This window comes from Heloderma suspectum, chromosome 12 (genome assembly GCF_057233095.1).
Source record: "Heloderma suspectum isolate Gila_16-S chromosome 12, 16-S_ref, whole genome shotgun sequence".
Classification (NCBI taxonomy): Eukaryota; Metazoa; Chordata; class Lepidosauria; order Squamata; family Helodermatidae; genus Heloderma; species Heloderma suspectum.
The window spans coordinates 4,572,521-4,585,361 of NC_139469.1; the positions used below are offsets into that span (position 1 = coordinate 4,572,521).

Here is a 12,841-nt window from a genome sequence, read left to right on the forward strand (position 1 = left end):
AAAGGTATTACCATGCTACAGATTTCGGCATTTTTCTTATGTCTGCCTTGGTTTTTTCCTTCTTTCTTTTTTTAGAAAAGGCTACAGATGGCTCCCTACAGAGTGAAGACTGGACACTTAACATGGAAATATGCGACATCATCAATGAGACAGAAGAAGGGTATGCATGTGTCTGCATGTGCGCTTGCACTTTCCTGGCGAAAAGCAGGATTGCTTTACATGCGCTCTTGTGGGTGTTTTGTCAGATGGGCACCCCTATTCTTTAGGAGATTATTATGGGAGGGGTTGTAACTCACTGGTAGAGCTCATACTTGCATTCAGAAGGTCCAGGTTCAATCCACGGCATCTCCAGGTAACATTGGGAAAACACCTGTCTGAAACCTTGGAGCACCACCGCCAGTCAGTGTAGGCATATTGAGCTACACCAGGGCTGAATTTACTTTTGGAGAAGCTCTCAGGGGCCGCATGTCAGGAATGACTCTGAGAGTGTGGAGATGTCTGGCAGCTCAGATTCAGAATGGGAACAGCCAGAACAGGGGGAGGCTCCCTCCCTAGTGAGCTCAGATACAGCGAGACTTTCTTCCCAAGGCCTTGACACAGATGTTTAAAACCCTATATGGTTCCGGCCCAGCCTATCTTAAGGAGCGCCTCCAGCAGCACCAGACAGGCAGCTTAACAAGATCAGCCTCGGATGGCCTTCTCTCTGTCCCATCAGCCAGGACAGCTAGACTGGTGGGGATGAGGGAGAGGGCCTTTTCTGTGGTGGCCCCCACTCTGTGGAACTCCCTCCCTAGGGAACTCCGTCATGCCCCCTCTTTAATGAGCTTCCGTCGTGCATTAAAAACGTTGTTGTTCAGGCAGGCGTTTGGGGTGGGTTAGGGTATTTTAGAAAATGTTTTTATTGTAGAATTTTATTGTTTTTAACTGTTTTATTGTATGTTGTACATCGCCCAGAGTGGCTGGGTGACCAGCCAGATGGGCAATTAATAAATTCAATAATAATAATAATAATTGACACATAGATGGCCTAGCCTGAACAGCCCCCCCTTTCTCCACCATGAGAATCCAGGTTTTGGAAGAGGAGGAGGGCGAGGGGTGTGACTTGAGGGACGCTACGGTCTGACACAGAGTGGAGCAGGAAGAATTAGAGGCAGGGCTTAGACAGTCCACCAGGCTGGCCACTCGTGGAAGCCAACATAGGAGGGAGACACCCTAAGGGAGGGGCATCCCTGCCAAGCAAATCTGGCCGAGAAGTTCATGCCCGGACTGCTGGCAACTTCTCTAACTTCCACTTCGACTCCTCTGTTGATATTTGTAGATGTGTGGATTAGCTGGTTCTCTGCAGTCTGAGAGTTTCCTAGAATCTGTATTTGTAAAGAAGCTAGTCGTTAACTAATAAAGAAGTGTAGCCCAAAGCCTTGTTTCCTGGAGTGTGTTGATTGCAGAGGGAGAGGACGAAGGAACTTAACACCCCATTCCAGTGGTGGGTGGGCCCAAAGGCAAAAGGGTGGGGTGTAAATACCAAAAATACCAGCATATTGTAGCGTAAAGCTCTTGCTGTTAGTACCTAAGCTTTAGAAGAGGTGTTTCAACCTTTTAGAAAGGGAAAAAAACTGCACACAAGCTGGGAAGCCACCAAACCATCGGTGGTTGGAGAAAAGGAGGTGGGGCCAGGGCATGGGGGCGTGGCCATCTGGGGAAGCCCCGGGAAGGCTGGATTTGGCTTTTGGTTCCCTACCCCAGAGCTAGATGGAGCAGTGGTCCAAGTCGGCATCAGGCTGCCTCTTGTGCTCCTAAATCCCATGCATTCAATTTCGGAGTTTGATAGGCTGCATCTAATAGTGTGTTGGGAGGTCAGCTAGTCCAAAGTTGATCTGTGTGTTCAAACACAGCTTCATGCCAAGGCAGGAATTGTAGCTCATGCAGTGGAATTCTGGGACCGAGAGTCTGTTGTGGTGAAACAGGGCTGAAGCTGAGAAACGAGGAAGAGTGTGTCAGGATTTAAGATGGCTGCTTATTTGCTAGATGGCCTAGTTGTGTCTCATCCTACCATTGGTGTTAAAATACAGCTGTTTAGAAAGATTTCCCAAGAGTTAGAGGATATTTCCATCCACCTCCTACATGCACGTGAGGGAATAAGACATTCATCTGAGTGCCCCAGCAAAATGAGAGAGACTGCACATTACAGCAACTCCAAGCAATCATCGACAATGGTCACAGTCACATGTCATGCCATCCCAATGTTTTCTAAAAACCAGGGTTGTCATGAAAGAGTGGGAACAAGCAAGCGTGCTATCTCCTGGCAGCCCAATTGCTCCTGCTGCAGCTAAACAACCCAGGGACGCTTTGCCTTGGGTTTTTATCATGATGTCTGGACTTGGAACTCTGGGGTGCTGGGGGAGAGACAACCCAGAGTTGGGACTTGGGTTTTAACCATGGGTTTCAACTCTGGGTTGTCTCTTCTCCCAACCCCGGGTTGTCATGATGTGTGACCACGGCGAATGTGTGTGCCTTGGCTTCTGTCACTCATCCCTGATGGTTCTGTGCCTGCCCTCCTGTGCCCACTTGATGATGCTAGGGGCCAGCAGAACAGTGCTTTTCACCTTGTAGCCTTGTTGCCGCCTTTGCTACTTCGCAATCCTAGTATGGTTGTATCCCTTGGCCTACAATGAATTGACTTGTTTTTTTGTTGCATTTGGAGAGGCTCAAATCATTTGTGCGTTAACTCGGGGAAATGCACTGGCCAACATCTTTGCTTTTCTACAGCATGAGTTTTCAAAGTCTCTGTCTCCAAACACAGAGGCTCAAAACAATTGCATTCAACTGATCTAAAGTGGGGGCAGCAGAATTCCTTATACTGTGAAGTGCGGGTACTTGTACCTGTCTCTTAACCGTGGCCCTATTTTCTTTTCCCTCCCCATCAGGCCGAAGGATGCCATCCGAGCACTCAAGAAAAGGTTGAATGGAAACAAAAACTACAGAGAAGTGATGCTAGCTCTAACGGTGAGAAGAGAGAGCAAGTGGGTGTGATTCAGGGGTCAGCAGTTGGAGACTCCTGGGCCTAGGAGCGAACAAGGTGTGCTGAAAGAGGCACTTGTAGCAAGAAGGGATGGAGAAATTGGTCTATTTCTGTCCATGTCAGTTTCACATGTATTCAGTCATAAGTCTGGTGTGCCCAATTTCCACATCCCTCTGCAAGTTAGAAACAACAACACATGCATGAATGCTCACATATATTTTTATATGAAATTTCCCCTAATAGATGAATTTTTGTATGTAACTGTTCATAATATGTGCATTTTTGTACACAGCTTTTGCTGTTGTGTACAATTTTGTCTGCAGTTTTTGAGCTGAGGAGTGCATCACAAAATCCTGAGAAGTGTGCCTATTGAAGGGTAGCTGTGTTCCTATCCACATGTTAGTCTGGGAAGTACAAAATTAGGTTGCTTTGTTTACAGATGTGGACCACACGAAACTCTCCACCATCCCTACTGGCAACAGAACTTCCTGGCTGGCCATATTGAGGGATATGAAGGTTTAAGGCCAGGGGTCAACACATTTTGGCTGGCGCTGGTGTCCAATCAAATCTTTGTGGCCAACAGGGTCCTGCCCATCCCTCAAAGGGTGGGATCCTGTCCTTGATCTCCTGCTGCATCTCTGAAATGCAGCACGATGTTGGGGATGATCCATAATCCCTTTGCCCCTATCTTCGGCTCCATTCTTATAGCTGGTGTCGGGGGATTGTTCCTGGAGTCACAGGCTGGGTTCACACGATCGCAGGGGGAAACAACCAGTATGGGTTGTTTCCCCTGACCCTGCTGCTTGTGCAACTGGCATTTACCTAATTACCTGTGCCACATTGTCCCATGGCTTGTTGTAGGGGTTGTGGGTGGGTTAGAAGCCACCCCCACTGCATGCCAGGTTCAGATGACACGGCAACCCATGGTACGGGTTATTAGGTAAATGCTGGATGTGCGGGAGCGGGGGAAACAACCCAGACTGCGTTGTTTCCCCACTGATGGTGCAAATCTGGCCACGGTCTTTCCAGACATGCTAAGCACAGCAGAAGTACAATGTGAAAGCACGCTTCACCTCCCCTCCTCCAGGTTGGTGCTGGAGCAGTGGATGGGGATTGTCCCATGGTTGTGCTGAGCTCCAAAGGTGCTCAGAGAGTCACGGAAGCCTAGTGATATTGTGGGACAACCCCCACCTCCTGTTTGCTCCCCAGCTGTTGGGCCCCGGATAGGAGTGTGGGAGCTTGTTTTGGCACTGCGCTTCTGAAATGCTGAGAGCCGCTCGCAAATGTAGCACTGAAAGGAATCCCCAGTCTTCCTCCCCTTTGGGGATGAGCCATCAAAACATTCCGCACCCCCCCCCCCCCGAGGCTGGGAGGAAGTCTGGGGCTCATTACATGTATCAACGGATGGTGCAGCGCTCACCATGGTGAGTGAAATTGTGGGTCCCCAGGTTAAGACACTGGGATCACACCTCAAACTCCTTTCTCAAAGAGACCCTTCATGGAAAATAGCTGCTGTCCAGGGCAATGTGCTTCTTCCTTATGGTCTGGTTCACATATAATGCTAACCTATGGTTTATTTAACCCATGGTTAGCTCATGATTTGTTGCCTACTCAAGATTTGTCTGGCAGACAATCGAACAAACCGTGGTTTGTGTTCTCACTTTCTGGGTTGTATGTTTCCCTCCTCCTTCACCCACACCCTCCGTGTATCCCAAATGCATTTGCAGAGCTGTAGTACTGGCATGTAGAGTGGCTGGATTTTTTTACCCTTCTTGCCTGCCGCCTTCGTAGCCTGGCGAAACAACCCATGAACAACCCACACTTTTGAGTTTACAGCCATGGTTTAAACAGCCCAGAGCTCACCACCCAACAGCAAACCATGGTTTCTCTTTCTGGGTTGTTTGTGATTAACAAACCAAGGTTTGGTATGCCTCTGGCTTCACACAGCATGACAACTCAGAATTCAACCTGTAGCTTGGGTTAGTGTTATGTGCGAACCTGGCCTATATGTGTTCACCATCTTCATTTGCTTCACCTGTAATGTGTTTGTGTTTTCCGCACACAGGTACTGGAAACTTGTGTGAAGAACTGTGGCCATCGCTTTCATGTCCTCGTAGCAAACCGTGACTTCATAGATGGTGTCCTGGTTAAAATCATCTCTCCCAAGAACAATCCTCCCACCATTGTCCAGGATAAAGTACTTGCACTGATTCAGGTCTGTTTAGAGGCTTTTAATTCTACACTCATTCTTTCTCTCTCTCTCACTCACTGTCTGGATGCTTCTAAATGAGGCTTTATGAGTATGGGTTGAGAGAACCCATGGTTTGTTGTTGGGTTGTGAACTGTGGGTTGTTCATGTTAACAAACCATGCTTTGTTATTGTGGCTGGGTTCAGGCAACATGATAACCCACATTTCAGCAACAACCCATGGTTCAACAACAATCCACACTCAACCCTTGAGTGTGGGTTATTGTGTTGTCTGAACCCAGCCACTGCTACCCCAAACCAAGGGGGACTCCCTCAGAACAGCCCAATGGGGATTGAGCAAAGGAGTGGGATAGAAAATCAGGGGGAGCTGGGAATGGAGTGGCTGCATTCCACACTGCGTCATCTTGTTGCAGGCTCCACATGTGTAACGGCTAAATAGAAATTGCCCCCTTGTAGGCTGTTTCTGTTCTGCTTAGCTGGTCTTTCATAAAGAAGTCTAAAATACTGCTCTGTGTAAGTGGGTGTTTCTAGCCTGTCTTTTGTAAATAAAACAAACAAACACCAAGATGCTCCAAGGAAAATGAGAGTTACTTCTGCAACAAGGGTGCTTCTATTGTAATTAAGGAAGCTTCCTTGGAAACTGACCTCTCCAGATCCCGCATGGGTCTTGCTAATCAAAGATCACGTTCCTTCTGCTCAAATGGGACTGGCTGGAACTCCTTTGCAACTGCGGATCAATGCACTTAATTAACATTATTGGGTAATGGAGCCATTAGCACACAAGTAATGATGCATTCACTTCGGGCCATAGAGGATACACAGCAAGGCTTCCGTTGTAGGCTGCATGGGCAAATGCGAGTTTGTTCTTGTAAATTTTTGATGGTACTCCTAATTTTGTATCTTCCCTTGATATTTTCCTTAACTTGGGAGGTGAAAATGAGAGCGCTAACTCAACCAGTGCTCTTCAACATTTTTATTTTTATTTTCAACATCTTCAAGGGCCCAGTGCTCTTCAACATTTTTATTAATGACTTGGAGGAGGAGGTGCAGGGAATGCTGATCAAATTTGCAGATGACACAAAATTGGGAGGGATAGCTAATACTTTGGAAGACAGAAACAAAATTCAAAGTGATCTGGATAGACTGGAGTGCTGGGCAGAAAACAACAGAATGGCATTTAATAGGGATAAATGCCAAGTTCTGCACCTAGGAAAAAGAAACCAAATGCACAGTTACAAGATGGGGGATACGTGGCTCAACCACACTACGAGCGAGAAGGATCTTGGAATTGTCGTCGATCACAAGCTGAATATGAGCCAACAGTGTGATGTGGCTGCAAAAAAGGCAAATGCTATTTTGGGCTGCATTCATAGAAGCATCGCTTCCAAATCCCGGGAAGTACTAGTTCCCCTCTACTCAGCACTGGTTAGGCCTCATCTGGAGTACTGTGTCCAGTTCTGGGCACCACACTTTAAGAAGGATGCAGACAAGCTGGAGAGGGTTCAAAGGAGGGCAACAAAGATGATCAGGGGACTGGAAACAAAGCCCTATGAAGAGAGACTGAAAGAACTGGGCATGTTTAGCCTTGAGAAGAGAAGACTGAGGGGAGATATGATAGCACTCTTCAAGTACTTGAAAGGTTGTCACAGAGAAGAAGGCCAGGATCTCTTCTTGATCATCCCAGAGTGCAGGACACGGAATAATGGGCTCAAGTTACAGGAAGCCAGATTCCGACTGAACATCAGGAAAAACTTCCTGAGTGTCAGAGCAATACGGCAATGGAACCAATTACCTGGGGAGGTGGTGGGCTCTCCCACACTGGAGGCCTTCAAGACGAGGCTGGACAGCCATTTGTCAGGGATGCTCTGACTTGGATTCCTGCATTGATCAGGGGGTTGGACTCGATGGCCTTGTAGGCCCCTTCCAACCCTACTATTCTATGATTCTATAACCTTTCCTGCCTTTGTGAGAGTGAGGAGGTTGGGAGGTTCTAGCCGGGGGGGTGAAGGGGTGGGGGCACAAAGGGGGAGCTGTCCCCAAATGGTTGGTGGGACTTGCTCAAGCTGGCAGACTGCTTCTTAGTGTTTGTTTTTGTCTTGTTAGTAAGGCTTGTTTAAACCTTTTTATTTCTTTTACTTATTTAGGCCCACTTAGGCTGCAATCCTATACTCTCTCTTCTGGCACTTACGGAGTTCCCATGGGGCTCACATCTGAAGTAGAAGGGTATAGGGGCTGCGCTGTTAAAGATCTCTCCCTGGTGTTTTTTTTTTAAGTAAGTTCTGATGACATGTTCTGGGGGCTCTGTGTCTTAACTGCAATCAAGTAATGATTTGTGGCTAGATAATTATATTGATGTGACACCTTACTGGAACGCTTGTTGTTGTTGTTCAGTCGTTAAGTCATGTCTGACTGTTCATGACCCCACGGACCATAGCACACCAGGCCTTCCTGTCCTCTGCTCTCTCCCAGAGTGTGCTCAAGTTCATATTCATTGCATCGGTGATGCTATCTAGCCATCTCATCCTCTGCCGTCCCCTTCTCCTTTTGCCTTCAATCTTTCCCAGCATCAGGGTCTTTTCCAGGGAGTTTTCTCTTCTCATTAGGTGGCCAAAATATTTGAGCTTCAGCTTCAGTCTCTGTCCTTCCAATGAGCAGTCAGGGTTGATTTCCTTGAGGATGGACTGATTTGACCTCCTTGCAGTCCAGGGGACTCGTAAGAGTCTTCTCCAGCACCACAGTTCGAAAGCATCAATTCTTCGGCGCTCAGCCTTCCTTATAGTCCAGCTCTCACAGCCATACATTACTACTGGGAAAACCATAGCTTTGATTAGACGGACCTTTGTCGGAAAGGTGATGTCTCTGCTTCTTACTATGCTGTCTAGGTTGGCCATAGCTTTCCTCCCAAGGAGCAAGCGTCTTTTAATTTCATGGCTACAGTCACCGTCTGCGGTGATCTTGGAGCCCAAGAAAGTAAAATCTGTCACTGCTTCCATTTCTTCCCCTTCTATATGCCAGGAAGTGATGGGGCCAGATGCCATGATCTTCGTTTTTTTAATGTTGAGTTTCAAACCAGCTTTTGCACTCTCCTCTTTCACCCTCAAGAAGAGGCTCTTGAGATCCTCTTCGCTTTCTGCCATTAGGGTGGTATCGTCTGCATATCGGAGGTTGTTGATAATTCTCCCAGCAATCTTAATTCCGACCTCTGATTCATCCAACCCGGCATTTCTCATGATGTACTCTGCATATAAGTTAAATAAGCAGGGTGACAATATGCAGCCTTGTCATACTCCTTTCCCAATTTTGAACCAATCGGTTGTTCCATGTCTGGTTCTTACTGTTGCTTCTTGACCCTCGTACAGGTTTCTCAGGAGACAGGTAAGGTGGTCTGGTACTCCCATCACTTTAAGAATTTGCCACAGTTTGTTGTGATCCACACAATCAAAGGCTTTAGCGTAGTCAATGAAGCAGAAATAGACATTTTTCTGGAATTCTCTTGCTTTCTCCATGATGCAGCGAATGTTGGCGATTTGATCTCTAGTTCCTCTGCCTCTTCTAAACCCAGCTTGTACTTCTGGTAGTTCTCGGTTCGCATACTGCTGAAGCCTAGCTTGTAGGATTTTGAGCATCACCTTGCTGGCATGTGAAATGAGCACAATTGTGCGGTAGTTTGAACACTCTTTGGCGTTGCCCTTCTTTGGAATTGGAATGTAAACTGACCTTTTCCAGTCTTGTGGCCACTGTTGAGTGTTCCAGATTTGTTGGCATATTGAGTGCAGCACTTTAACAGCATCATCTTTTAGGATCTTAAATAGCTCAGCTGGAATACTGTCATCTCCGTTAGCTTTGTTGTTAGTAATGCTTCCTAAGGCCCACTTGACTTCACTCTCGAGGATGTCCAGCTCAAGTTCAGTGAGCGCACTGTCATGGCTATCAGGGACATTCAGATCTTTCCTGTATAGTTCTTCTGTGTATTCTTTCCACCTCTTCTTAGTCTCATCTGCTTCTGTTAGGTCCCTGCCTTCTTTGTCCTTTATCATGCTCGCCTTTGCACAAAACATTCCCTTGAGATCTCCGATTTTCTTGAAGAGATCTCTAGTCTTTCCCATTCTGTTGTTTTCCTCGATTTCTTTGCATTGTTCATTTAAGAAGGCCTTCTTGTCTCTCCTTGCTATTCTCTGGAACTCTGCATTCAGTTGGGTATATCTTCCCCTTTCTCCCTTGCTTTTTGCTTCCCTTCTTTCCTCAGCTACTTGTAAAGCCTCATCAGACAGCCACTTTGCTTTCTTGCATTCCTTTTTCTTTGGGATGGATTGAGTTGCTGCCTCCTGAACAATGTTACGGACCTCCGTCCATAGTTCCTCAGGCACTCTGTCTATCAGGTCTAATCCCATAAATCTATTCCTCACCTCCACTGTATATTCATAAGGGATATGACTTTGGTCATACCTTCAATTTCAGCCGACCTTTTGCAAGAAGCAGCTCATGGTCTGAGCCACAGTCAGCTCCAGGTCTTGTTTTGACTGACTGTATAGAGCTTCTCCATCTTTGGCTGCAAAGGACATAATCAATCTGATTTCGATATTGACCATCTGGTGATGTCCATGTGTAGAGTCGCCTCTTGTGCAGTTGGAAAAGAGTGTTTGCTATGATCAGCGTGTTCTCGTGGCAAAACTCTATTAGCCTTTGTCCTGCTTCATTTTGTACACCAAGGCCATGCTTGCCTGTTATCCCGGTGATTTCTTGACTTCCTACTTTAGCATTCCAATCCCCTAGGATGAAGAGGACATCTTTTTTTGGTGTTAGTTCTAGAAGGTGTTATAGGTCTTCATAGAACCGATTAACCTCAGCTTCTTTGGCCTCAGTGGTTGGGGCATAGACTTGAATTACTGTGATATTGAATGGTTTGCCTTGGATTCATACTGAGATCATTCTATCATTTTTGAGATTGTACCCCAATACTGCTTTTCCCACCCTTTTGTTGACTATGAGTGCTACTCCATTTCTTCTAAGGGATTCTTGCCCACAGTAGTAGATACGATGGTCACCTGAATTAAATTCGCCCGTGCTTGTCCATTTTAGTTCGCTGCTTCCCAAGTTGTCGATGTTCAATCTTGCCATCTCATGTTTGACCACCTCCAGCTTACCTCGATTCATTGATCTTACATTCCAGGTTCCTAAACAATATTGTTCTTTACAGCATCGGACTTTCTTTTCACCACCGGACACATCCACAGCTGAGTGTCCTTTCGTCTTTGGCCCAGCCGCTTCACTCTTTCTGGCGCTACTTGGAAATTCCCTTTGCTCTTCCCCAGTAGTATATTGGACACCTTCCGACCCGAGGGGCTCATCTTCCGGCGTCATCTCTTTTAGCCTTGTGATACGTTCCATGGGGTTTTCTTGGCAAGAATACTGGAGTGGGTTGCCATGTCCTTCTCCAGTGGACCACATTTTGTCAGAACTCTCTGCCATGACCTGTCCGTCTTGGGTGGCCCTGCACGACATAGCTTATGGCTTCACTGAGTTACTCTAGCCCCTTCGCCACAACAAGGCAGTGATCCATGAAGGGGCAGTGAAGGTGCTGTATACTGACTCTGAGCCTTGGTCCATCCAAGCCAGTATTCTTTCAGACAGGGGTTTTTCCAGCCCTGCCTGGAGTTGCCAGAAATTGAACCTGGGACCATCTGCATGCAACGCAGGAGCTCTGCCACTGTGCCACAGCCTTTACCCTGATCTTTACTGGGTTTTACTAGTAGTTGTTATTTTTAAAGCTGAAGAAAGTTTACAAATAGATCAGTTTTCAGCTGTAGTTTTCTGAATCACCTTCATTTGCCAAACAGATAGTTGTAGAGTTTGAATTAGAGAGCTGGAGGCGTGTGTGTGTGTGTGTGTGTAGGTATAATAGAGACTTATAAATAAACTTTGTAAATCCACAAAAAGGACTAGCCTGCAAAACTGTCTGCTATCCTGCTGGGCGCAGGCAGAGAAGGGACGGAGGTGTCCGTCTGTTTGTCTGCCTGTCCTCCAGCAGCCCAGTGCCCATCTGCGCTGGGTGCAGAGGAGGAGGTTTTGGTTGTCTTACACCCTACTTAGTTTCTGTGCTGGCACTTCATTCCTCCTCTGCCAGCCTGCTCACTCACCTGCCTGCAACGGTGGCTTCTGGGAGATACTAGGCTTCAATACTAGGCTGGCATAATAACCCTCTGGCCTGTGGCTGCCCGCTTGCTGGAGGATGCTGAGAGATGCAGTCCAACACAACTGGAAAGACCTAGGTTGGAGAAGGCTGGTCTACTCTGACTTGGCAGCATCCCTCTCAGATCTCAGGCAGAGTCCTGATTCGTTCTGTACCCACGGAAAACTGGTCTCTTTCAGATTAGGCTTATTGAACGCCAGACTCCATGATGGAAGAAATCCTGGTTATGTGAAAATCAGATGACGCTCCTGTTTGTTTGTTTTCCAGGCCTGGGCTGATGCATTCCGAAGCAGCCCAGACCTAACCGGGGTGGTGCATATTTATGAAGAACTCAAAAGGAAAGGGGTCGAATTCCCGATGGCCGATCTGGACGCTCTGTCTCCAATCCACACGCCGCAGAGAGTAAGTGGGCTGTGCTGTCTGTGTTAGAGCATAGGGCTATGTCGTCTGGGTGAGAGCATTCCTGACCATTGCACATGCTAGCTGGGGCTTCTGGGAGTTGAAGTCCCAAACATCTGGAGAACTACTTTCTCCCCACCTCTGTGTCAGAGGATGGGAAGAATGAAAGGATTCCTGACTCCTGCATGTTCCCTGAGCTCTGGAGTGAATTTTAAAGGGACAGAGAAGTGTGTGCTTGGGACAGAGCAAGTGTGTTGCTCTCTCACAACCAGAGCTGTGAGAGAGCTTTTTTTCTCAGTTTGTCCAAGGAGCAAAAACCCAGAGAAAGGTTTGGCTGTGCTATGTCCTGTAGCAATATTGAAGCTAAGCTGAAAGGAGCTGGGGGGCACCACTGGCTCAGATGGCTTTAGAAAGGGGTTACAGTCTGGATTGGATCATCCTTCCCCTTCGCAGTCAACACCACAAAGAGACAAAGCCGCAGGCTAATGCGACTTTATTTGCTGGAGATTAGACTTTCTACAAATGTAGATTCAAGGAAGCTCTCAGACTGCCTCAGGTCCTAAACAACTAATCTGCGTTCTCTACTCAAGAGGATATGAACCAGAGGATAGTAAAGTTGCCGACAGTTTGCCTGTGAACCTCACGGACAGACTTGCTCTGCAGTGATGCCCCTCCCTTAGGGTGGCTCCTGCCAACATTGGCTTCCAAGATTGGCTATCCTGGCGGAGCATCTGAGCCCTTCCCCTCACTTTTCCCACTTTGCTTTGCAACTCGCCCTAGCATCTCTCAGGTCATGCCCCTCTTCCTCCTCCTCCTTGGAAACTTGAGGTCTGATGGTGGAGGGAGGGGGCAGGGACTCAGCCTGGGCCATCTGTTTGTCAAGGCCTTTGGAGGAATCTCTCCCAGTGTCTTGGGGCTCTAGGGAAGGTCCCTCCCCCAGACTGTGATCTAGCTGTTCCAACTCTGATTCAGAATCGGAGCTGTCAGACATCTCAAGGGCTTTGGACTATAGCCCTCTCCTCCC

The 12,841-nt window shown here is 47.4% G+C and overlaps 1 protein-coding gene across 9 annotated transcripts in view; it reads left to right on the top strand.

Moving 5' to 3' along the window:
• Window positions 1-12,841, top strand: part of TOM1L2 (target of myb1 like 2 membrane trafficking protein) — a 67,081-nt gene that overhangs the window by 16,653 nt on the left and 37,587 nt on the right. For all 9 annotated transcript variants that reach the window (XM_084818161.1, XM_084818159.1, XM_084818156.1 and 6 more), the window contains exons 2-5: window positions 76-160; window positions 2,925-3,003; window positions 5,085-5,234; window positions 11,686-11,820. In XM_084818161.1, coding sequence (XP_084674287.1) covers window positions 76-160; window positions 2,925-3,003; window positions 5,085-5,234; window positions 11,686-11,820 — 449 coding nt within the window. The remainder of the gene's footprint in view (window positions 1-75; window positions 161-2,924; window positions 3,004-5,084; window positions 5,235-11,685; window positions 11,821-12,841) is intronic.